A 27,116-nucleotide genomic window follows, 5' to 3' on the forward strand; every position below is an offset into this window, starting at 1 on the left:
TATGCACACAACCCCACAGGAAGCCCTGGTACAGGGGGAGAATGTATATGGGGGGGAAAGGAAAAAACTATTACTGGTAGCAATTGCCACCCAAACGTTATTTTAATCTGCACAGCCAATCAGAAGCCCTTCTGGGCAACAGGCACACCCACTTTCTAAAATGGGAAAGGTGATGTGGCCATGGTGCCCTTAGGTGCCATGTTGGGGACCCCTGCTCTGGACAGCCTTTCTGAATGACTATAACTGATATAAGAATATATACAGAAAAAGAGAAAATAATACCTTGGAACTAAAGGTGTACTGGTAACATTTACCAAAATAATTTTCACTTCATCCTTACCGCAGTATCATTCACTGGTAAATGGCCATTCTTTGCAATATCTTCATTATTAGAATGAAAAGGTTAAAAGGTACAGATATTTTCAAATAGGTAAATCAAAGGTTACATGATCAATAAGGACTCTTCAGCTCATGTTCCTTTAAGTCACAACTATCGGGTCCTGAGGCTTATTAAACCTGTGACTGCTTTTGGAATTTTGAGGAGAAGTAGTAGCTGCTACCACAGAATGGTTGACAAGTGGGGCTAGGGCTGAACACTAAATGCTGGGAGGTTTCTTCTCTTATTCAGGCAGCTGTTACTGAATGAGTGCTTTCCTGACTCACCTCCTGCTCCAGTAAGGTAGAGGAAAGCCAGGATTAGTTCTATACTTTGGGGAAGATGTAAGTGGGTGGTAGAAAATATATCTGTGAACCATCACAACAGCCTTGGATACCATTTGGGGGATAGCTCTTGAGAGTAGCTCAAGAATAAAGTACCCTGCTTTATATATGTAAAAAAAATCTTAATCTCTCCTGCTTGAACAAACCCTCATTTCCGAACTTTTAATGACTACTCAAGCAGTCAGATAAGCCCATCAAAATTTTATTTTGGTCCAGCCAGAACAGAGCTCTTGCAGCATTAAGTGGAGTATTCCTCAAGCATCCAGACTTCCTTATGTCCTATTATGCAGCTCCCAGAATGGTTGTCCCATGGGTAAATTTGCTAAACCAGAATAATGTAGTAAACCCAGAAGTTCTTTCTGTGGTAACCACTTCTGAAATGTCAAGTTGGGAACTGTTAATTTCTATAGTGCAAACTCCTTCACAAAAGGCTCCATTGTGGCATGTTCTATGAAGAGTTTGGGTCATAATTCCAGTCTCCTGTCAGCTGATCAAAAATTCAAAACCCTGGGTTCCAGGAAATTTTCTGTTCAATCTTCTTTTCATTGAAACAAACAATCTTATCGCCAACTTGAAACTCAACGTTTTTCTCCAAACTAAGCCCACAATCCATGCCAGTCTTCACTACAGGGACATCATCCTGGTGGTGCTTCAGTGACGACAAGTAACCTAGATAGAATGAATATCAGTAAGTTAGAATGGCAATATGAGCAGTTTTAGAACTTGGACATATATAACAACTATTTCAGCAACATTTCTTGGGGTTATAGAGTGCAGAGCTCTTTAAACTCTGTTTCTTACTGGTAAGTCGCTAATATTTGTGGTGCATTACCCTTCAAAAGTGCCTTGTACCAAAATGAAGCACTGGGCAGAACATGCTGAAACTTATGAAGTAATCTGAAGTTTATAGCATAGATGTATGATTTGGGATGGTTCAAATTTTATTTTGCAATGCCCATTTTAGCTGGGCTGTATCTGACTTCTATAAGAAGCTAGTAACCAAATTCCAGCCTTGTGAAAAAACCACACTTTAACTAGTCAGATGGCACCCTGGTCATAGTGAAGCAGCACATGCAATGATTCATGGGAGATGGGAACAGAACCTGAAAATTAACTAGCAAACGAGAATTCGCTTTACTCACCTGACCAAATCACATCTCCATTACGAATTAATTTGAACTTCATCTTTTTTTCTAGTTGTCCCTTCTGTACTCTGCAGCCAGCTACCGGAACTTTTTTTTTCCCTACTGTGACTTCAAAGGTAGCTAAAATAACAGCTTCTCCTGAAGAAAATAAATAGAAGAATTAGATTCATAATTATCAAAAGACATCTGCTGTTTCTTAAAGGGATCTATCACAATTTTCACAAAACCTACATTCTATGCTAACTTGTATCATATTATTTAGTATGCTTGATAGGCAAGAAACAAGGAGCTCCTCTGGGCCCTCAAGTCCAGACCCTGAAAACATTATTTAGCTAACTCTGCTGCCACCTTCTTAGGCATTAGGCTCCCCTTTTCAAACATACCTTCACAGAAGCTAAGCTTTTCAGGAAGCCAGATTTGACATCTCTTAGGTCATTCTGTATTTTTTGTGTGTCCCTCAGAGAAATAGCAAACTCAAAGCCCTACACACTGTTTCTTACGTTCCACAAAAAACTGCTAAACTCTAGAAAATCCCTGTTAGATCAGCTCATCTAGTCTGGCATCCTGTTTCCTAATAGTAGCTAGCTGGATATTGCTAGGAAGCCACAAGGAGTCCATTACTTGGCCTTAGCACCAGGGATTCAGAGGTATACCTACCTAAAATATGCTCTTCCACAGTGCTCGGCAATGTGCAGCTTAGCTCCTCGTGCAAGTCTTCAATCAGCCGATAGATGATATTGTGGATTTTAATTTTTATGTCCTTTTTAGAAGCCAGCTGCTGAATAGATTTACTTGCATTCACATTGAACCCATACACAACACCTGACAGGTCAGGGAAAAATAAATGTAAGTCACAAATCCACTCAAATGCTGCATTTGTACAGACACACAGTCCCACAACCAAGTTACCTCGCAAAGCTAAAATACCTTACTTTCTTGCTCCAATTTTTCAATCAGTTTCCTGTTTGTAGCAACATGTATTTTAAGAAAGACAATGGGCTGGATATTCTGGTAAGCCTCCACTAATGAAAATGAAGGGAATTTAAGTCAATTCCCCCATCTCATGCCTCATTTGTCCTTCATGCTGTTCTTTGGGGTCCTCTAGGATTACCATTTTGGGGAGCAAATTCTGGATGTAGCAAAAGGGTTGAGCACAAATTACTACTAAATCCAATCCAGGATGCTGATGTGCCAATTCACGATGTGCAATATTAAAGAATCAGAGTTGCATATGTGGTTTCCAACCCTGTATCAGAAGCAACCCCCAAAGCCCCAGCAAATGGCCTTAGAGAGACATCTGGCCATGATCTAGTTAATACAACATAATACAATCCTACACTGGGTGGATCAGGATGCATCTTCCTACCTATCTTATGACATGGATGGGGCTTCACATCCCATTCTGCTATGCTGGCATAATTCAGCCACCGTGGCACACTTAATTGACATCTCTGTATTCGAGGATTTCTCGATCCCACCCTTCTCAACTATTTACTGAGTTGCCAATTATGCTATTGGAAACGTGAAACCACAGGCTCCTACCTATTGATCAAAAAGCCACACCATTTCATACAGACCACCTCAGCATCCACTACCTTGAAATGTTTCTGCAAGATTTAGGTCATTTTCACTTATATCTCCAATCCCAAAATTGAGAACATCTAATTCACACTCCTCATCTGCATCATAGGTATCGAGGATATTCAAAATGGCTTCCACAGAACCATCAACATCACCTGGTAGACCAAGAGTATTTTAGTTGCAATGCAGAAAAAACATCAAAAGCAAATAATGGAACATCAACTACTTGGATTTGTCAACCAGGAATTTCTATGCCAAACTCAATTCAATTAACAAGAGCTGAACAACAAGTCTAACTTTGAAAGCTTCCCAATGACTTTTGTTCCATGGTTGTTGGGGGTTTTCCGGGCTGTATTGCCGTGGTCTTGGCATTGTAGTTCCTGACGTTTCGCCAGCAGCTGTGGCTGGCATCTTCAGAGGTGTAGCACCAAAAGACAGAGATCTCTCAGTGTCACAGTGTGGAAAAGATGTAGGTCATTTGTATCTACTCAGGAGGGGTGGGGTTGAGCTGAGTCATTCTGTAAGAGTTTCCCAGGGTGTGGAATGCTAATGGCGGGAGGCTTCATTGTATCCTGAGGAGGTTCTTTTGCATATGGATTGGTGCTTGATGTGCTAATCTTCTCTGCAGGGCTATTGTCGGGTGTGGAGTGTTTTGTTGGCCTGGTGTTTTTCAAAACTGGATCCCATGCTCTGTTCATTCTTAAGGTTTCTTCTTTCCTGTTGAAGTTTTGCTTATGCTTGTGAATTTCGGATTTCGAAATCCGAAGAGCAATCAAACCCAGGATGAATCAAACAACCAAGGAAAAACAGTCACCTACAGGAAAAGTGTTTTTGCCATATATCAAAGGAATTACTGATCAGATGGGAAAGCTTATGAAAAAGCATAACCTTCAAGCAGTATTCAGACCCACCCGAAAAATACAACAGATGCTACGATCAGCAAAAGACAGCAGAGACCCCCTCACCTCTGCAGGAGTATACCGTATACCCTGCAGCTGTGGACAAGTTTACATCGGGACCACAAAGCGTAGCATCCAGACAAGAATAAAAGAACGTGAAAGACACTGCAGACTTGGACAGCCTGAAAAATCAGCAGTGGCTGAACATAGCCTAACTCAAACAGGGCACAGTATCTTATTCCAGGACACCAAAATACTGGACAACACTTCCAACTACTTTGTCAGACTGCACAGGGAAGCCGTTGAAATTCACAAGCATAAGCAAAACTTCAACAGGAAAGAAGAAACCTTAAGAATGAACAGAGCATGGGCTCCAGTTCTGAAAAACACCAGGCCAACAAAACACTCCACACCCGACAATAGCCCTGCAGAGAAGATTAGCACATCAAGCACCAATCCATATGCAAAAGAACCTCCTCAGGATACAATGAAGCCTCCCTCCATTAGCATTCCACACCCTGGGAAACTCTTACAGAATGACTCAGCTCAACCCCACCCCTCCTGAGTAGATACAAATGACCTACATCTTTTCCACACTGTGACACTGAGAGATCTCTGTCTTTTGGTGCTACACCTCTGAAGATGCCAGCCACAGCTGCTGGCGAAACGTCAGGAACTACAATGCCAAGACCACGGCAATACAGCCCGGAAAACCCCAAACAACCATCGTTCTCCGGCCGTGAAAGCCTTCGACAATACATCGACTTTTGTTCCCTTTCTATTTTTTAAAAACCTCTTTTATTTATTAGGGGGTTTTAGTGTAATGACTTACACAAAAAAAGGATTGTGACAACAACACAAGGAATATATTATAAATCAAGAAATAAAACAAGGCAAAGCAACTAAAGAAACGAGCAAAATGAAAAGGTGGGTAACAAACCCCCCAAAGCCCCCCCCCCCCAAATTCCTTAACTGTAACAGGAAAAAATTATATTTTAATTTACATTTGTAATTCCTTCCCTAAAGGTACTTGAAGTGTCTACTGTGACAACTTTCATTCCAGCTTCTTCTCTAACCCTCATAGAGGCCTCTTTATGGTTCCTGTTGCCACAGCCCCTGCATGGCATTTCCCTCTTTGCCTCCAACCTGCTGCTTAGTTTTTCCAGAGGAAGGAGTGTTAAGTCAACCGTGGCTCCTCTTGCACTGTTTCTCTCACAGGGGAAGCCTGGATTCCAGTGCTGTGTTGTGTGGATAGTAAGTTTTGTGGGCTGAGGTTTGGGCTCAAGAATTCTAACCTCACCTTTGACTTTGAACATCAGGATAAAGCAGCAGCAAACAGAACCTAACCTTTGATAATTATAGGCAATTTGTTTTTGTCACTTGTCACTTTTTCTTTAAGTCGCATACACATATGCCTCTTGGCTTTGTACAAGGCATTCTGTCTCTCCCTCCAGGTCATGTTGATCATGCCCTCTCGCTTCTTCTTGTAGGAATCTGTGTGCTCCTTTTGCTTTGCCTCTATGACCTCTAGATCCTTCTTTATTTTCTCTTGTTGTTCAACGTAGCCTCTCCAGTCGATAACTTCACGAGCCCTTTGCTTGGTAGAGAAACACAACAATTACCATGCTAGATAAGAGCAAAATCCATCTATTTAGCATTATGTCTTCAGCACTGGTCAGATGCCTCTGAGAAACTCACAACCAGGGTCCAATGGAGACAACCATCCCCTATTATTTTCTTCCAGCAACCAACACTCAGAAGTATACTGCTTCTAAATAGCGAGGTTCTATTTAATTATCTTTTATATAAAAGTTCATCTATTTTCGTCATGTTTTAGCAAATGAGAAGGGAGAGAAGCAGATGCAATTCCATGCCCTGTGACTTCTGTGGACCTTTTCAACACCTGAAGTGGTCTCAGAGCAAAGGGAATTGACTGGAATGAGAGGGAAGGGGATTGCATTATGAGGAGGAATGGGAAATGAGGAGTACTCCCCTCCTAAAAACTCTGCCACACTAACGTAACAGGGAGAATTCTAACAAAACAGAGCAGAGCTAGCTTATAGTTAGCTGCAGTTCAAGTCATGGTAATATTTTCTTGTATTTTATTCCTGAAACCAAACTATGAAATTGAACCGCTCCTTCCCTCCAGAATCTCTTTGCTAGGTGGCCCCCTTATACATCTAGAGGTTTGGTGCTTGGAATAGCTGACCCATTTTGTCCAGAGTCTGAATCAGCTTCTGGGTTCTTTGGTACCTCAGAGTCTACTTCCAGTATGTCCTCTCCTGCTGAAGGAACCTCCTTCCATCCTACAATCTCCACTGGCATGCCTGGGGAGGCCATTTCCATCACTCTGCCATTCTCGTCAAACATCAGGCGGACTTTTGCCCAGCTTTTTCCTGCAACCAAAATACAGCCCTTTCTCAGAGTTCCTCTTTGGATAATTGCGGTGGTCACTGGACTAGAGGAGGGAAAAGAAGGAAAATTCCACTAAGTTTCATGTTCATAATTACAGAAAGATGATATTAGTTTATTCTTTGTGAAAGAAAAATACTAGTGGAGTCCACCAGGGCATTTCTGTTTCTGTAACAGTATTGTGAAGGTGTTAAAGATACAAAAGAAAACAAATTCAGTGGCTTTCACTGAAATGATACGAACACTGTCTGGGTCCCTCAAACTGTCTATATTTTGCAGTTTGAATGGAATCTAATATTTTACATTATCCTGTAAACTGACATACAGTGGGAAAACAGGGTATAAGAAAATGTAAAACCGGACTTTTTCAGAAAGTTCCAAAGTTGTTATGCTAGTACTGCCAATAGATAACGACAATGCATATATTCTGGATCAGGATGCTTATTTTCTTTTAAATGGGCACAATGCAACAAATAAAGCAAGTTCAAATATATGAACGTAAGAAGCTACCTTACCAAGTCAGATCCTACATTCACCTAGCTCTATATTGTCCACTTTGATTGGCAAAGATCTCAGACAGAAAAAAAATCTGTTATCTGAGATTCCCTCTCCCATATTTAAAACTGGAGAGGGCATGGATAGAATCTGAGACCTCTGGCATCCATCAAATTAAACCACTCCTCATGGACCTCATAGATTTACTGGAGCAGCACATGGGGCTGTCATGATCTGTGAAGGAGCCGACTGAAGCCCACATGACCCAAACTAGCCACAATTAATGCTTGTTTCATACAATGGATGGAATTCAGTCACATCCCACTTTTGTAGGATTGTGCCCACTATTTATAGTTCAGTAAGCATACTTCTGTTTATCTCATTGTATCCTGTCCTTAATTTCCAGTAGCTCAGGGTACATACACTTCCATTCCAGATTATCCTCACAACATTATCCTAGTAGGTACATTAGGCTATCTAATTTACTTAATAGGAGAGAGGAATGAATACTGGGGAGCCACCTAGTGAGGACTCATGTCTCCATAGGTCAACTGTAACAATTTTGCTACTACAAAATGGTACTTGTACTATTCTCCACAGTTTTCATACTCATCAGTCAATTCTACACTCGATTTTCTTGAACAAATCCCGGCAATACTGAAGAAAGCTGTATTACTGAATGCAGACAAATAAAACTCTCCTATTTAGTAGAAAACTGTTTCATATTTAAATATTTTATAACTGTAAAGTGCTCCTCCTAAAGGAGCAGGTTCATAGCTTGGATGAGCTGTTGGATCCAGGCCTCCTGTTGGATAAACAGGTGGCAGTGGCAGTGGTGTCTAGGGATGCCTTTCACCAGCTCTGGCCCTTCTGGGCAAGAAAGATCCTGTTACTGTGGTGCATGCTGGTTACATTAGAAAGCTGCAATGCATTGTATGTGGCTCTGCCCTTGAAGATTGCCCAGAAGCTACAAATTGAACAGAATGCTATGGCCAGAGTATTGACTGGAGTGGATCCTATAGACCATATTACTCCAGTCTTGTTTCATCTACACTGGCTCCCAATTTGCTTCCAGGCTCAATTCAAGGTGCTGGTATTGACCTTTAAAGGCCTGCTTAGGACCAGCATATCTAAAGGACTGCCTTCATTCATATGAACCTACCCTTCCATTCCAGTCACCTTCAGAGGCCTTGCTTCTGGTGCTCCCCTCACCTGACACTAGATGGGTGGTAAACCAAGAAAGGGTCTCTCAGTCACAGAGCTGAAACACTGGAACTCCCTCACCAGGGACAGTCCCCTGTCTCCCTCAGTCACTGTTCTATGCCAGCAAATGAAGACTTTTCTTTTTCATTTGGTGTACCCCCAGTAAATTCGTATTGACTCTTCTCCCTCTCTCTCTCGGGTTCCCAAGGTATCAAACATCACACATTAAAACATTAAAATAATATTTAAGATATATATATATATATATATATATATATATATATATATATATATATATATATATATATATATTATTTTAATGTTTTAATGTGTGATGTTTGATACCTTGGGAACCCTATTTGGGTGGAAAGGCATATTTTAAATAAATAAATAGCAATGACATTTGGGAAAGCTGCACTGAGGAGGAGGAAGGGCACAGAAAGGCTGACAGAAAAGACTGAAGATGCTATTTCATTCTTTTCCCTCTTCCCACAGTACCCATTGGCTCTTAGTCCATATGAGTCCCATCGCTCTGGGAATAGAATTTCACGGGGTCAAAAAGGACTGCTGGAGGGAGGGGACCATGGAAAGATCTACAAATGATAGAGCTGACAGACTGCTGGATCCAACCACATTTTTATTAAAATATTTCTATTACATCTTTCTTGCTTTAAATGGTGAGCAAAATGTTGTTGTTGGTTTAAGAATGTATATACTCAAGCCTTACAAAGTTCGGAATTCCCATATAACTCATGATGCAAAAGATTAGGATTTCTGACAGAAAATGAACAGGCACATGACACTAGGCCTTACCCTTTTCCTTTGTCTGTACGAGATTCTATGATGGTACCTTCTACTGGGCCTGTGAAATCTGCCTTCAGTTCCAATACTTCAGCAAGCGTGACAGTTGCCTCTGCTAAAGCCATCAAGTTGTCATCCTGCGCAAAATCATATAGTTTAGAGCAGAGGAACAAGAAAATGGAGGCTTGACACATAAATCACTTTTTACTTCAGGAGATTTTAAAACCTAATTACATTTTTGTTTAGAATTTAGAGCTGGGACAAAATTAGAGTCATCAATTAGAGGCTGCCACCATGTGGCTGGGTATTCATGAGTGACATCAGCATAAGTTGTTTTTCCACATTTTTTGTTGTTGGTCATGTTTTTGAACATGTTTGATCAATTCTTCAAGTTTCTTATTAAGTTCCATATATTAAAAATTTGCTCTTACCACCCAAAATTGGCTCCTGCAGATTAACCAACTAAAACTTGGTTTGATGAATGTATTAATTTGAGGATTTTCACCAGTTTGGAGACAAGAGCTTCACAAAAACATCTGCACTACTCCAGTACTGTCCATTCCACCATTCAGATCTTCTCCCCAAGCTCTGCCCTCTGTACCCCTGCCTGTAGAAGTGAGGTGGGTGGCTAGAGATGAGATTTTCAGTGATGGTGCCTGATCTTTTGAATGTCCTCCCCACTTTGAGGCTTGTCTGATGCTTACCATATTTTCTTTTAATCTGCAAGCCAAAACATTCCTTCTACCCACAATTTTAACTGTGGGCTTCCATCTTTTTATGGTTTACTTCTAGGCTGAGGACTGTCATATCTATATCATTTTAGGCTGCTTAAGGTTTTTATTTCCTTGGTTGATTTAATTATTCATAATTTCTTGCTCTTTAGAAAATTATTTTATTGTACGTTTGTACTTTGTGAGCCTCCTCAAGCAGGTCTCTGAAGAGGCAGCATATAAACGTTTCTAAATAAATAATAAATGTTATGAAATGATACAACTTATAGTAGAAACCCGCCTGGAACTAGACTGTTGAAAGATCAAACATGCTTTTAATAACAACAACAACATTTGAATTATATACTGACCTTCAGGACAAGTTAATGCCCATTCAGAGTGGTTTACAAAGTATGCTATTATTGTCCCCACAACAAAACACCCTGTGAGGTAGGTGGGGCTGAGAGAGCTCCTAGAAGCTGTGACTCATCCAAGGTCACCCAGCTGGCTTCAAGTGGAGGAGTGGAGAATCAAACCTGGTTCTCCAGATTAGAGTCCCGTACTCTTAACCACTACACCAAACTGGCTTTTGGATCAAGAGCCAAATTGAGTTAGCAAATGGGTTATATTCTAATGTTAGTGAGCCCCTTTGTGCAATCTAATCTAAGGTAGATTTTCTCACCAGAATGTCAGCTTGCTATGAAAACAATCCACATGAACATGACACTGTTTCTCAATCACCATAATCCTGTTTTCATTTTCCAGAAATCAAGAATGCAGAAGTCCCCTACTGAGCACAACGATGGCTCTGAAATTCTCCATTACCTTTAAAGCTGAGATGTGGATAGTCTGCACATCTCCTCCGTATTCTTCGCAAACCACATCATGAGCAAGCAATTCTTTCTTCACTCTGTCAGGATCAGCTTCCCGCTTGTCACACTTGTTGATGGCAACAATAATTGGAACTGAGAGCAGAAGAACGATAGGAGAAAAGGGAAGGAGGAAGAATGAGAACGGCAAGATCAAAGCACAGTTAGAGAGATTTTTTCCAAGTGAAAGAGGCTTTCTTTCAGATAAAAGCACTTCTATTTGCTAAATCACTTTCATTTAGGCATTTCCAATGGAGCAACTTGTTCATACTCTCTTGTTTGTGCACCTAAAAATTAGGAATGTATTAATAACTTTGAGAGGAGATGGGATATGTACAGTACGTCAAAGCAGAACTTATCCTTAAAACAAAATTGGAAGTACCTTTGGCATTTTTTGCATGTTGAATGGATTCCACAGTCTGCTTCATTACTCCATCTTCTGCTGCCACCACCAATATGACTAGATCAGTGACATGGGTACCTCTTGCTCTCATGGCTGAAAATGCAGCATGTCCAGGAGTATCCAAAAAAGTTATCTTTTCCCCAGAAGGCAACTGCACTGTGAAGATGATTTGAAATGCACACCATGTCTTGAATAAAGATGCAGTGTCCCTTGCACCATTTTATAGAATATTCTGTACAGATGATATTTTCTGTAAAAGCAGCATTAACTTGTCATAAAGATACATTCTGATTTTTAAATAGTAAAATCGGCTGCAGTCAATGCTTGATTGAAAGCTCTCTCTGTGAACAAAGCCCTCTTTGAAGAATTGCTCCTTGGGTTTGGAATTTGTCTTCCCTGCTGGGAAATTTAGAACAGGATCAGCTAGACTGAGAATTGTAATGGCAAATGCATATGTTTTTAATAAATAGCATTTGTTTGGGCCACAGAAGCCCATTGTGTCCAAAATGAGCATTAATTAATCTTGTCTTCATATTTATGTACTCTCCTTCCGACCTTCCTCAGAATGCAGAGCATGATTAAAGGCTTCTCAGTCTAAGAGGTTTCAATCAAATTCCAACTCGACTTAGTCTCTGTATGCAGACATCTGAGCAAACTGGGGTTTATCTCCACCCCAAAAAGTAAATTAGGATCACAATGTGATTTACAATCCAGGTTTGTGGGGAAGAAACAAATTCCAATTTGTCTAGGTACTTATATTCAGACAGTATATCCTAATCTTATTACACTGCTTACTGGATGTCCCATTATGTTGACTGTATTGATTTACACTTGAGTCTCAGTGAGAACAGTGGACTAAAAATAATGTAAATACATAAAAATAATAAATAAATATAGCACACATGCAAGCAAACAAGCAACATTCATGACTAGAGACGGGCAAGAACTGAAATACAAACCAAAGTTCGTCATGAACCAAGCTGGTTCACGGTTCGCGAACTGGTGGTTCGTCAGAGCCCATTTCTGATGAACTGTGACAAACTTTAGGCCGGTTTGTTTGGTTCGTTTTTCAGTTTGTCTCTAGCGCTGTGCACCCCCTCAGGTTTCCTGCTTCGGGTTTACCGAAGCTCAAAGCAGCACTTTTCTTGCAATTTGCAAACAACAACAAAAGTGTTGCTTTCAAACCACTGGCTGCTTTTCAGCTGATGGGAGGGGGATCCCCTAGCAGCTGAAAAAAGCAGCATGCTTATGAAAGCAGGTTTTTTCAGTGGATGGGAGGGGGAATCCCCCATCAGCTGAAAAAAGCTGTGGTGTTTGAAAACTGCAACACCTTTCTTGCACGGCAAGAAAAGTGTTGCTGTTTTCAAAGGCCCACCACTTTTTCAGCTGAGGGTTTTGGAAACAGCTTTTTTCAGCTGGAAAAAAACTGCTTTCAAATGCTGGCCACTTTTGTTCAGCTGAGGGGAGGGTGAGGAGGGATCCCCTCCTCACCCTCCCCTCAGCTGAAAAAAGCAGCAGGCCTTTGAAAGCAGTTTTTTTCAGCTGATGGGAGGGGTATCCCCCTCCTGTCAACTAAAAAAGCTGATGAGGGATCCCTGTCCCATCAGCTGAAAATCAGCCTGTGTTTGAAAGCCACATTTTTCTTACCGCCTGCAACTGGCAAGAAAAGTATTGCTTTCAAACTTCTTGCCCTGCTTTTTTCACTTGATGGGAGGTTCCCTCCTCCCCCTCCCATTGGGTGAAAAAAACAGTGGGGCAGGAAGTTTGAAAGTTTTCTTGCTGTTTGCAAATGCAAACAGCAAGAAAAGTTCTGTGGCTGTCCCAAAGTGATGAACCATGAACCCAATGAACTGGTTCACAAACTGGGCAAATTCATCGTGGTTCATCACTTTTCACAAACCACAAACTGCCATTTTCTTGGTTCGTGCCTATCTCTATTCATAACCATCACAAGCAAGAAGAAAATGTCTGTATATAGCTTCCATGTTCAGAATGTTCAAGAATGCATTGCATACATTATCTAACTGTAATCTTGGCAACAATTCTGCAAAATAAGAAGTATTATCAGCACCAGCATCTTCATATTGCAGATGGGTGGCCTGAGAGATCATGGCTTCCTTAAGATCTTCTAGTAAGTTCATGGCAAAGATCAAATAGAAACCAGAGGCATCCTGATTCATAGCTTAGCCACCATGGCAAGGTAAACAGGAAGACAGGCATCCTTATCTCATGCTTCTATCTAGCTCCCCACACTCTTGCTTCTTGTCACCATCAAGGACTTCAGAACGATGGCAGAAAACAGACAGGAATCTCTCCAGCATCCCTGGAGCTCCTTCTAGCTTCTAGCCATCAATGGGACCACCAAGTGGAGGCAGGAAGCAGCCAGGCTGCCCTTCACTTTCCATGGATCAAGCTCAATCCCTTCCCCAAGAAACATTTGCATTCCATTTTAATTTGTATAGGCCTTTTAATCCAGTGGAACACTTTAAGAGCCAATCTGAGGTGAACAGCAGGCTAAAAGTACAATAAATCAATTGTATTCCAGCTCAAGATACATTTGGCTCTTAATAACAACAATTCCCCCCCCCCATCAAATAACATTCAGTTTGCAGAGTAAATCTTAATGAGGGAGTTATCAGATAAATCAATCATACCTAGAAAGGCACCGATATGCTGGGTGATGCCTCCTGCCTCCATTGCGGCCACCTGAGTTTTTCGCAGGCTGTCAAGAAGCGTTGTTTTCCCATGGTCAACATGGCCCAATATGGTAACAACTGGAGGCTTTGGGGTTAATAAAGATGGATCTGGAGGAGGCCTGCAATGAACAGCAAAACATTTGCTTTGCAAATGACAGCAACTGTGCTTGGGTTCTTCCTTAACAGTCTTGTATAGGCCTTTTAACAGTCTTGTATAGGCCTGTTACTGGACTCTCGCTCTTTTCTACTGCTACAGACAGACTAACACGGCTACCCATCTTGAGAAATAAAAAGGGATATAAGCAAACACAGCAAGAACCAAAGACATTACCTCCTTACAGCATCTTTATTTTCTTTGACTTTTTCCTCTTTTAACTTGGCCCATCTAGGTTTCATGCCAAATTTCTTAATAATTTGTTTGATCCACTCTTCATCTAAGACTGAGTCTCGTTCTATCACATCTAAATCGATCTCCGTGTTTAACATAGCTTTGTATATGTGATCTGATTACAGAAGAAAAAAAGACATGTATTGGGTAACACTTAAACTGTGGCAGAGATGCAGAAGCTGTCATGTAGGCTGCACTCAACAGATGAGGCCTGTGGCCATCGCTACAATGGTCACAGGAGTCAGACTTTTGCTACTTCATCAGAGTCTGGTATAAAGAGAGGCAGTTTGGTGTAATGGTTAAGAGCAGCAGGACTCTAATCTGGAGAACCGGGTTTGATTCCTCGTTCCTCCGCTTGAAGCCACCTGGGTGACCTTGGGTCAGCCACAGCTCTCTCAGCCCCATCCACCTCACAGGGTGATTATCGTGAGGATAATAACAGCTCATTTTGTAAACTGCTCTGAGTGGATGTTACGTTGTCCTAAAGGGCCATATATAAACCAAATGTTGTTACTGTTGTTGTTATTATTAGTCACGTATTTCACTGCTTTTGTTATTACAACCATCCTTTTCAAATATTACACACAGCAAAGAAAATCTAAACATAGCTAGCTAAAGAGTTACAATAAAGTTTTAACAACAACAACAACGACGACGACGACAACAACAACAATAATAATAAAAGCTCCCAACTGGGGCCAATTTTACTGCAAACTCCTTTAACGGAAACTTTTCTCAGATGAAAGCAACCGAGGCTCATCGGAAGCAGATGGCTGAGGAATGCACCAAAGGATGAAAAACATCTTACACAAACCTCCTTCACAGGCCTTTGTGGCACTGGAAAGGCAGGAAATAAAAAAGAATTTAAAAAGGGCAAATGAGTGACATAAGCATCCCCCCAAAACTCTCAAGTCAGTAGGTATGAGACACATAGCGCAATCTTGTGCAAGTCTACCCCAAAGTAAATCCAACTGTCATGAGGCTTAGTCCCAAGTCAGTGTGCACAGGACTGCAGCCACAGACTCTTCAGCAGGGACGAGAAAAGGCTGGGAATCTAACCTGAGCAGCATGTAGTAGAGACCAAGCCCTACGAGGAAAGACTGAGCGACCTGGGAATGTACAGTTTGGAGAAGAGGTTGAGGGGAGACACAATTGCTCTCTTGAAGTATTTAAAGGCTGTCACTTAGGGGAGGGGAGGGAGCTGTTCCTGACGGCAACAGAGGATACTACTTGAAACAATGGGTTTAAACTACAGGTACTGGCTGGACAGGAAAAACTTCTTCACATTAAGAGTAGTTCAACTGGCTGCCTAGGGATGTGGTGGGTTCCCCCTCATTGGCAGTCTTCAAGCAGCTGGACAAATACTTGTTGGGATGCTTACTGTTCTTGCATTGGGCAGGGGGTTGAACTAGATGGTCTGTAAGGCCCCTTCCAAATCTATGATTCTGTGTAGTCAAAATGCCATGAGATATGTTCATGTAAGATTCAAGAAACATGAAAAGATGATGGGAATGTCTGACTAGTATCCTCCACTCACTCTGTGTTGAATATAAAGGAATCTAAGGAGACAGATATAACAAGCTGGCTTATTCTACTGGCCTACTGAGCCCAATGCTACGAACTCTGGCTGGGCACCATTCTCAAAAGTCTCAGGCAACCTGGGATCTCTTTCAATCATGGTTTCAGTCAGTTCAGATCCCATCAGCATATATTTAAGATTAGGATTTTTTTTTGTCCAATGTGCGTTATCTTACTCTTACCCACACTGACTTTCATTTGCCACATTGTTGCCCACTCACCCAGTTTGAAGAGATCATCCTAGAACTCATCACAATATGTCCTACTGTTCACATCCTGAATAATCTGCAAACATGCCCATAATGCATGTACTTAGACTTGTTGGTACCTTTTCTAACTCGAGGGAGGCATTCTTTCTGGACCTCAGTGTGGTTTTTAATAGTTTCCAGGCATCCTGGAGGGAGTGGGAGCCTGAAGTATAATGGGCAGAATGTACTCCTCTGCTGACCAGTCAGACAGAAGGTTAGGCTTTTAGGATGTGCAGCAAGTCCAGACAATCTATAGGCTTTACCCCAAGATTTACACAGAGACATGAAGCAGCAACCACTGGGAGAAAGCTCTGCAGATGATGCCGTGTAAATTCAATGCATTGTTCACACACAGAACCTGGCTCACCTACGTCTTTATGCATGGCTTTTGCAAGGGCTTCCACAGTCATCTTGGCCATTATCTCAACCTCCTGCTTCTCAACTTCTGTTTTTATCTGTTGGAGTTTCTCCTTGCCAGATTTCTTTCTCTACAAAAGAGTTAAAAGCAGTGCACAAGGAAAGGATTGAAGAAGAGGAAATGTTTCAAAAGAAGCTATAAGAATTCTTGATCTTGCATCTGGAAGTCATTTTTTTCTAGCACTGCAGTCAATTTTATGCTATATGAATTAAATTTCCTATCTCTGCACTATTTCCTTGCATATGAAATATAGGTGTTTCTAAATGGAAATGTAACTAATTTGGACTTGACACTGATTCACATAGACAGGAAGCACACAACCTTTCTTCCTGCACCTCATTCATGTCCAAAGCCATTCTCAGTTTTTATGCGGTCGCTGTTTCTGTCCAGTTTGAAATTCATTTTGATTTTGTTGAGACAAAGACACAACACCCATCGTGTCCCTTCAAGCAAAAAATTTAAATGAACTGCTGCATATTGCAACCTTGTGTTCATTGACAATGCTCAGGGCTTATGGTAGAATCTTTTAAAGGACTGCCCCTTTCCCCAGGACTAGAGATGTGAAGGCCCAGTAAAAACACACACACGCATGCACGCACACACGCACACCATTTTTTTCCACTGAAAAGAACTCCTTATGAAATATTCTTCCTTTTAGGATGACTGAAATGCTTTTTTAAAAAAGTGTGTACTCAGTTGAAATCTATAGCATGAAGATTTTTTTAAGACAATCTATAGCTTTAGAAAATGATAATTCCTGGTTACACAATACTCAGATTTGATATTTATTTCTGCACCTAAAGGGTGTTGCATCTTCATGAGAGCAGCTTACAGATTTTGTTTATAGACTGCTGCTTGCCTTCCTCTGCTCACCTTAAAAACCAAGACGTATGGAGTGGAGATCCAAACTACTAATCCCAATACGTACTTTCTTTCTCTTGAGCACATGTGCGCAATCTCTCTCTCTCTCTCTCATTGGATATATTAGCAATTTTGTAGAAAACTCCCAGTGCAATCCCAGGCAGAGTTACACCCTTCTAAGCTCACTGACTTTGATGGATGTCAAAGGATGTACCTCTGTTTAGGACTACACAGGCATTTATTGCTTTTACATTTCATAAATACCAAATTCTACAAATGTGTATGCTAATTAAGTTAAAAAGTATTCATGTTAAGTTACGTTATATGTTATGCTATTAAAGCAGTAAAATAAGTTTAGGTTTGATAAGAAAGTCAGTATGGAACATAACATATTTTTCAAATTATGCTTATTATGCTTCCCTGCCAAATCCAGGAAAAAATTTTTTTTAAACTTTTTATTTAGCTTTCAACAATCAAGACAACCAAAGCAGTATGTTCTCACAAATGCATAAAGCATCTTTCTCTCTTTGGAATAAAACTTTCTTAAAATAACACACCTGAGCACTTGCAAATTCTTTTTATGAAAGATATATGTAATTAACACTCAGTTATGTGATGGGTGGGAGGAGAGCACAGGACTCCTACAGAGGACTTTAGAGTGTCACTCTCAACTGAAGGCAATTGGCCAGTACTGGTTCCTCCTTAGACATCAGTGCCAGTGCCAGTGCCACACTACTTCCAAAGTTGGAATTGCTAGATGAGTGGGACTGGAGCTAGGCAAGTGTGTTCCTTCTAAAAACGTGCTAATGTTCCTTCATTCCAATCTACAGATTTTCACAAGGATGTGCATGCACACAGCTGTGTTGTATAAAGATCTACATGTTCTCAACCCAATGAAAAGACTGATCCTTTGTAGGTGAGCGAGGAAGCGCAATATAAAGCATATTTAGAAGCTAACCCTTTCTCCCATCAAAGTGTTTACGAAACAATGAGTTAACATATGTGTTTTGTCCAATTATCCTTTCAGTTCTCACTTGTAATTAACTTTTCTTATCAGTTTGTAGTTTCAAGACAGGTTAAATTTATTAATAGGCCATTTTCTGGGAAAATACTTTCTGAACACAAATTAATGTGTTCAGAAAGTATCTAACTCTTATATACAACATTCCTATTCCCAATTCATTCCTTTTCAACAAATTCACTGAAAACCTCTTTACAAACAAAGCTGGATTTCATTTCATATGCTAGAAATGCATGACAGGGAGATCTTAGGAACAAGAATAAAGTAGCTGTTAATTACCTCCTTGGTAGTTAAAAGTCTGACTTGGGAGTTGGTGTCTGGCTGCCAGAGCTGAGGGTGCAGCTGAACCGGGTACATGGGGTAGGCAGATGATAGTACGGGCTTCCACTGTGTTCTGTGAACTTTCCCATAAGACAGAGAACGCAGCTGTTTGCAAGCACAACGCAAATAAGCCAAGTTCTCCAGTGTCAGCATCATCCTCCAGTTCATTTTCCCCCCTGTAAATAAAGAAAAAGTGCTGTTCAACAGCTCACCTTCTGAAGTGCACAGAGCATCAGAAATATTAACACAAGGAGGTTCATAAGTTGCAAAGGAGGGTGTGGGAGCTATACCTTCCACAGTTCTATAGAAGAGGATATTTTGGCAGGTCCCCCTTCTGCGGGGGAGTAACTGAATCCCTCAAAATTCCATATTCTGTGTTACTATTAAAAGGTAATATTCTTTGTTCCCCTTCACCCCTAATACAATGATGGGATTGCCAGATCCAGATTCAAGGAGCCTGTACCTTCAAGACCTTCATCAAAAAGAGAAGCAAAATCTAAGCAGCGTTTCTCCTTTTAAACGCAACTCTTCCAGTGGTCTTCTCAGGGTCTGGATCTAGCCTTGGCAACTCTACAATATTAATAACACAATACTACTCAGTATGGTTATGTGTTGCATTTACCGTACTTTAAGACTGTTTGTAATTGGGAGTTTTAATCTCTGCCAGCAACATAGTCACACATTATAGTCACACATTAATGAATATATAATCACAGATGAATGAATATGCATTATTATGAGCGGAACTACAAGTGACAAAAGGCACAGGTTGGACACTTGTCAGCTTCCCTCAAGTTTCAATGGGAAATGTAGGCAGCTTGGCAGAATGTTGTACAAGTGACAGTTGAAAAGTCCATTGGACAGCAGTCAAGAGAGCCAAGCTGCAAGACTAGGATGCCTACATTTCCCATCAAAACTTGAGGGAAGCTGACAAGTGTCCAACCTGTGCCTTTTGTCACTTGTAGTTCTGCTCTGAGTGTTGCTGTCCAAACCCAGAGAAGACCCCTGTATGTGTAAGAGCGGCAGGGAAGGAACATCAGGTGCAACTGTTTGCTATACAGCTTTTAAAGGAATTCTTGCAAAGCTTGGGTTGGGCAACCCTACATCATAATAAAAGTACACTGGGCTGGATCTAAGGTTGCTGTTTCACCAACAGTAGTTATACTGGCAGAACAGCACTGATTGGTGAAGGAGAGGGCAGTGGTTTCTGCTGACTTGCTCCTTCTACTGCAGACCATTGCTCTGTCTCCCTGCCATGCAGTTCCTAAGAACACTTTGATTCCCAGAATCAGAATTTGGGGATCTGAATAGGCTGCAATAGGAGCAAGGAGGCAGAGAAGTCCCACTTTAGTCAGCTCAGCTGACAGTACTTAGGGTCCAATTCAATATAAATATATTATTATAATAGTTACATATTACTATGTATTACTTTATTATAACTATAAATAATACAACTAACCGAAGAGGCATGAAATCATCCTTTTATTTTTGACTTCCTTCTCCTGGGCTGCCCATATTCAGCTTCCTGCCAAGTTGTATTGTAAAGTTAGTCCTCCTTCTCCACCACTTTGGTGAAAATCTGGTTCTAACTCTAGTCCTCTTTTACCAGGAATACATGCAGCCTCCTCTTTTCTGATCTTCCACTACTGCACACCAGCCCATTCTCATCAACACCATTCACCTCTTTCACAAGATGGCCCTGACAATATCCTTACATTGACTCCTTACATTGGATCTGAGATCTTATCCTGATACATCCCTGCCCATGACCTTCACTCCTCCAGCTCCGCTATCCTCAGCAGTCTGTCAATCTCCTTCAAATGTCTGTTCCTTTTCCCTTCCTGTTCCTTATGGCTGGAACTGCCTGAGCTGTGGGAGGCCACTTCTCTCACTTCCTTCAACAATGTTCTCAACACTCACCTTTTCCATGCAATCTTTGGCATATCTAGAGTGGTCAACCTCCAGGTAATCACCAAAGATCTTCCACAATTACAAATGAATTACAGAGATCAGTCTCCCTGAAGAAAATGGTTGCTGTATAGCATTATACCCCTGAGGTCCCTCCCCTTCCCAAACCTCAAGCCCATACTCCACCCCTCAATTTCCAGGACTTTCCCAACCCAGAGTTGGCAACCTTAGGTATTAAGGTTAATCTTGAATAGCATTCCAAAATCTGCTGCATAAACAGGGCCACCTCAGCGCACCTGATGACCTGAGCTGGCCGGAGAGGCTGTTGGAAATATTAACAGCATAATGTATTTTATACTTTAAGAGTTTAGTCATAATTGTCCATGCTTTACATATCCCAGTCTTAGTAAATTCAGACCCCATCAGCATACACTTGAAGTTGGGACTTTTTGGTCCAGTGTGCATCACCTATGTCTTACCTGCACTGAACTTCATTTGCCACAGTGTTGCAAGCTCACTGAACATGCAGAGATCCTCCTGGAGGACCTTAGTTTTCACCATCCTGAATAATTTTGGGTCCTCAGCAAACCTGGCCACTACACTGCTCACCCCCGTTCCAGATCATTTATGAACAAATTAAACAGCACCGGCCCCAGTGCTGATCCAGGTGGGACCCCACTGCTTAATTCTCTCCACTGGGAGAACTGTCCATGTATTCCTACTCTCTGCTATTTAACCAAATTTTAATCCCTAAGAGCATCCAGCCAAGCCCTACACCAACCCCGGGGAGCCCCATGTTCATATCCCCCTTCCTCAGCCACTTGAGCCCTCGCTAGCTCATCCAACCTAACATACTTCATGTAATTGTTGCGAGAGGGTAAAAGGCTATCCTCCGTCCAAATACACCGCCAGCCTTCAGCTAACCCCACACATACAAGGAACAGAGACGTTATTACAGAAGCGAAGGAGGCAGGCAACGGCCCTGCTGTACGGCCACGGGGAAAGGAAGGCGGAAGACGCATGGAAGGGCACGTAGCTTTTTGCTGTTTGGCCGCCGCTCGATAATTCCCTCACCCTTTAAAATCCTTCCTTAAGCGCCCATGCGCTTGCGCTATCGTTCCTGGCCGCTGTCAACTCAACGGTCGTGGTTCGAGCTAAGTCGTTAAGGAGGCCGCGCTCTCGCGTGTTTCTTCACGCTTGGTTCCCTGTTTTCTTTCTCCGTGCTCTCTTCCCCTTTGCTGGGGCCTTTCTGCAGAGGAGACAGGAACGCCCCTGCAGCCACTGAAAAGAAAACAAGAAGAGCTGCTTCTCGCTCATTTGCCCTCAGAGTTTCACTGAGCATGCGCAGTAGCAGTTACTGAAGTCCTCTGTCCTTTTTTTGCCCTTGCTTTCCATGGCGGAAGTCTTAGGTGCTGCAGTTAAAAGGATCAAGTCTAAGGGCAAGGGAAGACAGCTGAAAGGCTGCTGCCCAATTATTACTGCATTGCCCTACATGGACCAAGCGTCTTATCATGCACAAAGGCCTTTTTATGTAGTTGCGTAAGGTTTCCTGCTGTTATATGTGGACTAGACCATAGAAAAGAGAGACGGGAATGGGATATATATTTATTCACTTACTGTATTTATATCCTCACTTTCTCCCCAGTGGGGACCCATAGCGGCTTACATCGTTAATTGCCTCCATTTTATCCTCACAACAACCCTGTGAGATAGGTTACGCTTACAGTCTTTGATTGGCCCAAAGTCACCCACTTAGCTCCCCTGGCAGAGTGGAGATTCAAACCTGGTTCTCCTAGATCCTAATCCAGCCCTCTAACCACTACACTACATATGTTTTAGAGTGACATAACATGCTTTTTTAAAAATGTGAATAAATTTGGTTCTGGAAATTGAAAGAGAAATGAGCTTTTGTGAGTCAGAGCTTGCTTTTGTATTAAGAATGTAGTATACTAAGGGAGCAATCCTAAGCAGGTCTACTCAGAAATTAGTCCTATTTTAGTGGGACTTACTTCCTGGAATGTGTTTTTAGGACTGCAGCCATACTTTCCTGCTACAGCTACTGCTTTTCTACTTGCCCTTCATGAAGCTAAGGTCTATATAAGATTGGATGGGGATTTATTCCCACAAAGAGCTTACTGAGAAATGAGTTCCACTGTGTTCAAAGGACTTTGCTTCCAAATGTGAATAGAATTTAACCTTCTTTGTTCTACTGCCTTTTAACTTCAACTTGCCCAAGCCTTGATACTTGAGAGGGACCACAAGGTGGGTTTTATAAGAAATCACAGGTTCCTGATTATTTATTTATTTATTTAATCACATTTCTAGACCGCCCTCCCCATCAGACATGCTCAGGACGGTTTAACAACAGCTTAAAAAGTAAAAACATTGTAAAAACATTAAAACATCATATCAAAACAATTAAAATTGGCGAGTATAAAATATTAAAATACAGCATTGTCCTGCATGGGTGGTGGAAGGTCTTCAGTGGTATGGTTGGTGAGAGGACAGCCTAGCTCCCACCAAATGCCTGGTGGAACATCTCTGTCTTGCAGGCCCGGAGGAAAGATAACAAATCCTGCCGGGCCCTAGTTTCCTCAGACAGAGAGTTCCACCAGGTCAGAGCCAGAACTGAGAAGGCCCTGGCTCTGGTAGAGGCCAGGCAGACCTCCCTAGGGCCAGGGACCATCAGCAAGTTCTTAGTCGCTGATCGAAGCGACCTCCGGGGAACATATGGGGAGAGGCGGTCCCGAAGGTATGCTGGGCCCAGTCCGCATAGGGTTTTATAGGTCAGCACCAGAACCTTGAACCGGACCCGGTACTCAACCGGTAACCAGTGCAGCTGACGGAGGATAGGTGTTATATGAGCCATGATTGGTGCTCTGGCAACCACCTGTGCAGCTGCATTCTGAACCAGCTGCAGTTTCCGGATCAAGCCCAAGGGAAGCCCTGCGTAGAGTGAGTTGCCGTAGTCTAATCTGGAGGTGACCATTGCCTGGATCACTGTTGTAAGGTCATGGGTCGATAGGTAGGGGACAAGTTGTTGAGCCTGTCTTAGATAAAAGAAAGAGGATCTAACAACCGCTGCGACCTGTGCCTCCATAGACAGGGAAGCATCCAGGAACACCCCCAGGCTCCTCACTCTCGACACCGGCGTAAGTGGTGCTCAGTCGAGAGCAGGGAGCCGGAGTCCCACACCCATGGACCCTAGACCCACATGCAGGACCTCCATCTTCAAGGGATTCAATCTCAGCCGACTCTGCTTCAACCATCCAGTCACAGCTCCGAAGGCACATTCCAGGACATCTGGGGCAGAGCCAGGCCGGCCGTCCACCATCAGATACAATCGGGTGTCATCTGATTGTGGTATATATAAAAATATAGCACTCAAAATGACTCAATATAATGATGTGGCTGTCATATGCTGAGGAATATTCATACATATGTAAAGCTCCAACAGGCTATCAGCTAATCCCATTTCTTCAGCATGGTGTGCGTGGAATCTCAGCTGCTTATACTTGGTCAAGAGATGGAGATTTGAAATTGCTGCCAAGCTCTTATAGAGCTAGGCTTGACAGCAGAAGATCTGCCTTTGAGAATAGTGTAGAAGGACATCAGTAACACTGATTAAGGGGACATCACCCAGTTAGATCCTGTATTTGAAAATTCCTGTTACTCCTCCATCTGGACTGAAACCTTCAGTATTAATTGGTTGAATTAGAAATTACCCATTGGTTTAATTGCATCAATCTGAGTTTAATCAGATTATACTTTCTTAATCGCCACAGTGTTTAAATTGCTTACCTTAACTAGGTAGACTCATCACTGGTGTTGTGAATGGTCATTGTACTTATTGTGTATTGTTTTGCATTTTGCATAGAAATGTCCTAGATTACACCTCTGGCATTTTGAGGCCATTTAACCATACATTTCGCAATGTGCCCCTGTTTGTCAACTTTCATTTCATGTAGCTCAAGAATTTATTTACTTCAGTTATCACCCATTTTCATAAAAGTGACTGAAGGTAGATTACAAACGATAGAAAACAATTAAATCAGACAGCGTAGGACATCCAATAAACCATGGAAGTATGGAGGCCTTCCTGACTTCTTCAGGCAGGTTGTTCCACAAGGTGGGAGCCACAATGCAGAATGAACATGCACAAGCAGTTGCTGATCTAACCCGTTTGCAGGGTGGCACCTTTAGAAGACTTTGCTCACTTGATCAAAACAGTTCATGTGCAGCATAGCAAGAGAAGTGGTTCTACAAGTACGCGGGCCCAAGACCATTAAGGGTTTTAGAGGTAATAAACAATACCTTGAAGGGAATCCAGTAATTGATTGGAAACCAGTGGAGTGACTGCAGAATGGGTGTAATATGCATACTCCAGCTAACTCTGGATGGTATCCAAATTGTAGCGTTCTGTAACCAACTGGAGTTTCCAAGCTGAGGCAGGCTATAGCCAATGAAAAGTTATACTTCAGCACATCTGTTAGCCTTTTCAGTGCCACAAGACTCCTTTCTTTGTTTTCTTTCCTCTGAATCATTTATGACTGATCATCATCAAATTCAGACTTAACCTATGTGGGACCCTGTTTGGACTAATCTTCTTGCAGCCCATTAAGATCACAAGGAATGAAAAACATTAGTCTGTTGTTACCTTTTAAGTTATCTTTCACTTTTGCCCCATAAAATTAATCCTGAGCAGCATAAAAGGGAGGCAAACAAACCTGTCATTCAGAAAGTTGCAGCAAAGAGTAGGTTCCTCCCCATCCTCTTAGGGCAGTGTTTCTCTCCTTTGGGATTTTATGGCCCACCGTATGTACATGCTGCCTTCTGAGCTTCTGAAACCTCTCTAATGGCACCATCTTTAGCAAGCAACCATGCAGATCTTAGGCATCCAGCTCACTGCGATAAAAATATGTAAAGTGGGGCACTAATCCTATACTGACATTAGAAAAGAACATGGTATCTTGTGACTTCCTCCCAGAATCTGGCAGGTACTAGAGGAAGAGGAGGAACCTGCTGTATCTTCTTAACAGCTTCCATAGTTAGTATAGCAATGTTGATTGCTGTGCCAAAACCCTCAATCTGTTTGGTAAAATCAAAAAGAGTCCAGTAGCACCTTTAAGACTAACCAATTTTATTATAGCATAAGCTTAGCTTATGCTATAATAAAATTGGTTAGTCTTAAAGGTGCTACTGGACTCTTTTTGATTTTGCTACTACAGACTAACACGGCTAACTCCTCTGAATCTGTTTGGTGACCCCTTTAGACTTCCCCTTACAACTAAACAGACAGGATAAGAGACATCTGTAAGATGGTGCTGCAGAAATCAGGTTAGCAGCAGAGAGCACAGAACTTGGGCCCGGCTATCCAGAGTCTTTCATTTGAGACTACATTGCCTTATGGTATACTCTCCTCCAAAGCCTCCCACATAAATAGCAGCCATTACTAAATTCCCTGGTTCAGGACTGTTGGTGCTCTTTTACATGCTAATAAGTTGTCAACAGTAGGACAGTAATTGTCAGTTATGTGCCATAAGAAAACCACTAGTGTGCTGTGGAAAAAATAAGTTAAGCAATACAAGCTCTCTGTGAGTTCAGTTACCCAAAGAGAAAGTTTCCCTCTGTACCTAGCTGTTATGGACCTTGTTTCCTTCCAGTTCTGTTCAGAAATGGAGCACTTATGTCCCAGAGATGAAATGCTGTCAGAGGAAGTTGCCTGTTGTATTTCTACATCAATCACTGATTTAGTCACTCTTGATCAAAAGGGCAGTATTTGTTTGAGAGTAGGCATTTCTTGCGCTTAAACACACTCAAGTAAATATTTTTGCCTGTCAAAGTGAAGTCTGCCTTACCTATCAGAAGTCTGGGAAATACAAATGCAAGAGGGGTATACATATCAAAACAGGATGATTCTTCTGAAAAACTAGGTGTCACTTTCCCCAGAAGTGAAAAAGAGTTTCAGGGCAGCAAAGCCAATTTTTTTATTTATTTATGTCATTTACGGTCCGCCTTTCTCACTGACACTCAAGGTGGATTACACAGTGTGAGAGTAGTATAGTCAGTATCAAGGACAATTTCGTAAACAATGGCATAGGGCAAATAAACACAAGTTTACAAAGACATAACATTAGCAAAAATCCAATACAGAGTTCAAGAAATGCTGAAACAGAACATAAGCAATTCTAGGGCTGACATAGGAGCATGTATTTAAAGCAACAGATAGTACATAAGGCAACTTAGTGGTGAAGTCTATGGTCCCTAAATCATTAGCAGAGCATCTGAGACCCCTCCCTACAATACAAAAGCCTTTTTGAATAATTTGGCTTTGCATTGTTTGTGGAAAGTCAGGAGAGTGGGAGCTCTCCTGACCTCCTCAGGCAGGCCATTCCACAGGGTGGGGTCACCACAGAGAAAACCTGTGTATGGGCTGCTG

At 41.8% G+C, this 27,116-nt stretch overlaps 1 protein-coding gene across 2 annotated transcripts; it reads right to left on the bottom strand.

The window, feature by feature from the left end:
- Positions 1–915: 915 nt before the first annotated feature.
- Positions 916–21,993, bottom strand: MTIF2 (mitochondrial translational initiation factor 2). Of its 2 annotated transcripts, XM_055000732.1 has the most exons (14): positions 21,752–21,993; positions 18,728–18,945; positions 16,516–16,636; positions 14,266–14,437; positions 13,893–14,053; positions 11,218–11,394; positions 10,792–10,931; positions 9,269–9,393; positions 6,599–6,803; positions 5,693–5,942; positions 3,461–3,601; positions 2,523–2,687; positions 1,863–2,003; positions 916–1,389 (listed from the first exon to the last, which is right to left on the bottom strand). In XM_055000732.1, the coding sequence occupies exons 2-14, from the start codon at positions 18,935–18,937 to the stop codon at positions 1,220–1,222; spliced, it is 2,178 nt and encodes a 725-aa protein (XP_054856707.1). In that variant the 5' UTR covers positions 18,938–18,945; positions 21,752–21,993; the 3' UTR covers positions 916–1,219. The 2 variants fall into 2 exon arrangements, with proteins under 2 accessions (XP_054856707.1, XP_054856714.1); XM_055000739.1 differs by lacking the exons at positions 18,728–18,945; positions 21,752–21,993 and having other exon boundaries at positions 16,520–16,585.
- Between the last annotated feature and the right edge of the window lie 5,123 nt (positions 21,994–27,116).

Source organism: Eublepharis macularius, chromosome 1 (assembly GCF_028583425.1).
Source record: "Eublepharis macularius isolate TG4126 chromosome 1, MPM_Emac_v1.0, whole genome shotgun sequence".
Taxonomy (NCBI): domain Eukaryota; kingdom Metazoa; phylum Chordata; class Lepidosauria; order Squamata; family Eublepharidae; genus Eublepharis; species Eublepharis macularius.

Excerpts from the sequence above, each read along its gene's own strand:
- MTIF2 (XM_055000732.1), bottom strand. The coding sequence starts at position 18,937 with ATGAACTGGAGGATGATGCTGACACTGGAGAACTTGGCTTATTTGCGT. Across the intron at positions 10,932-11,217 it reads ACATGCAAAAAATGCCAAAG|TTCCAATTATTGTTGCCATC; the intron begins GTACTTCCAATT and ends TTCTGCTCTCAG. Across the intron at positions 1,390-1,862 it reads TGGAGATGTGATTTGGTCAG|GTTACTTGTCGTCACTGAAG; the intron begins GTGAGTAAAGCG and ends CATTCTATCTAG.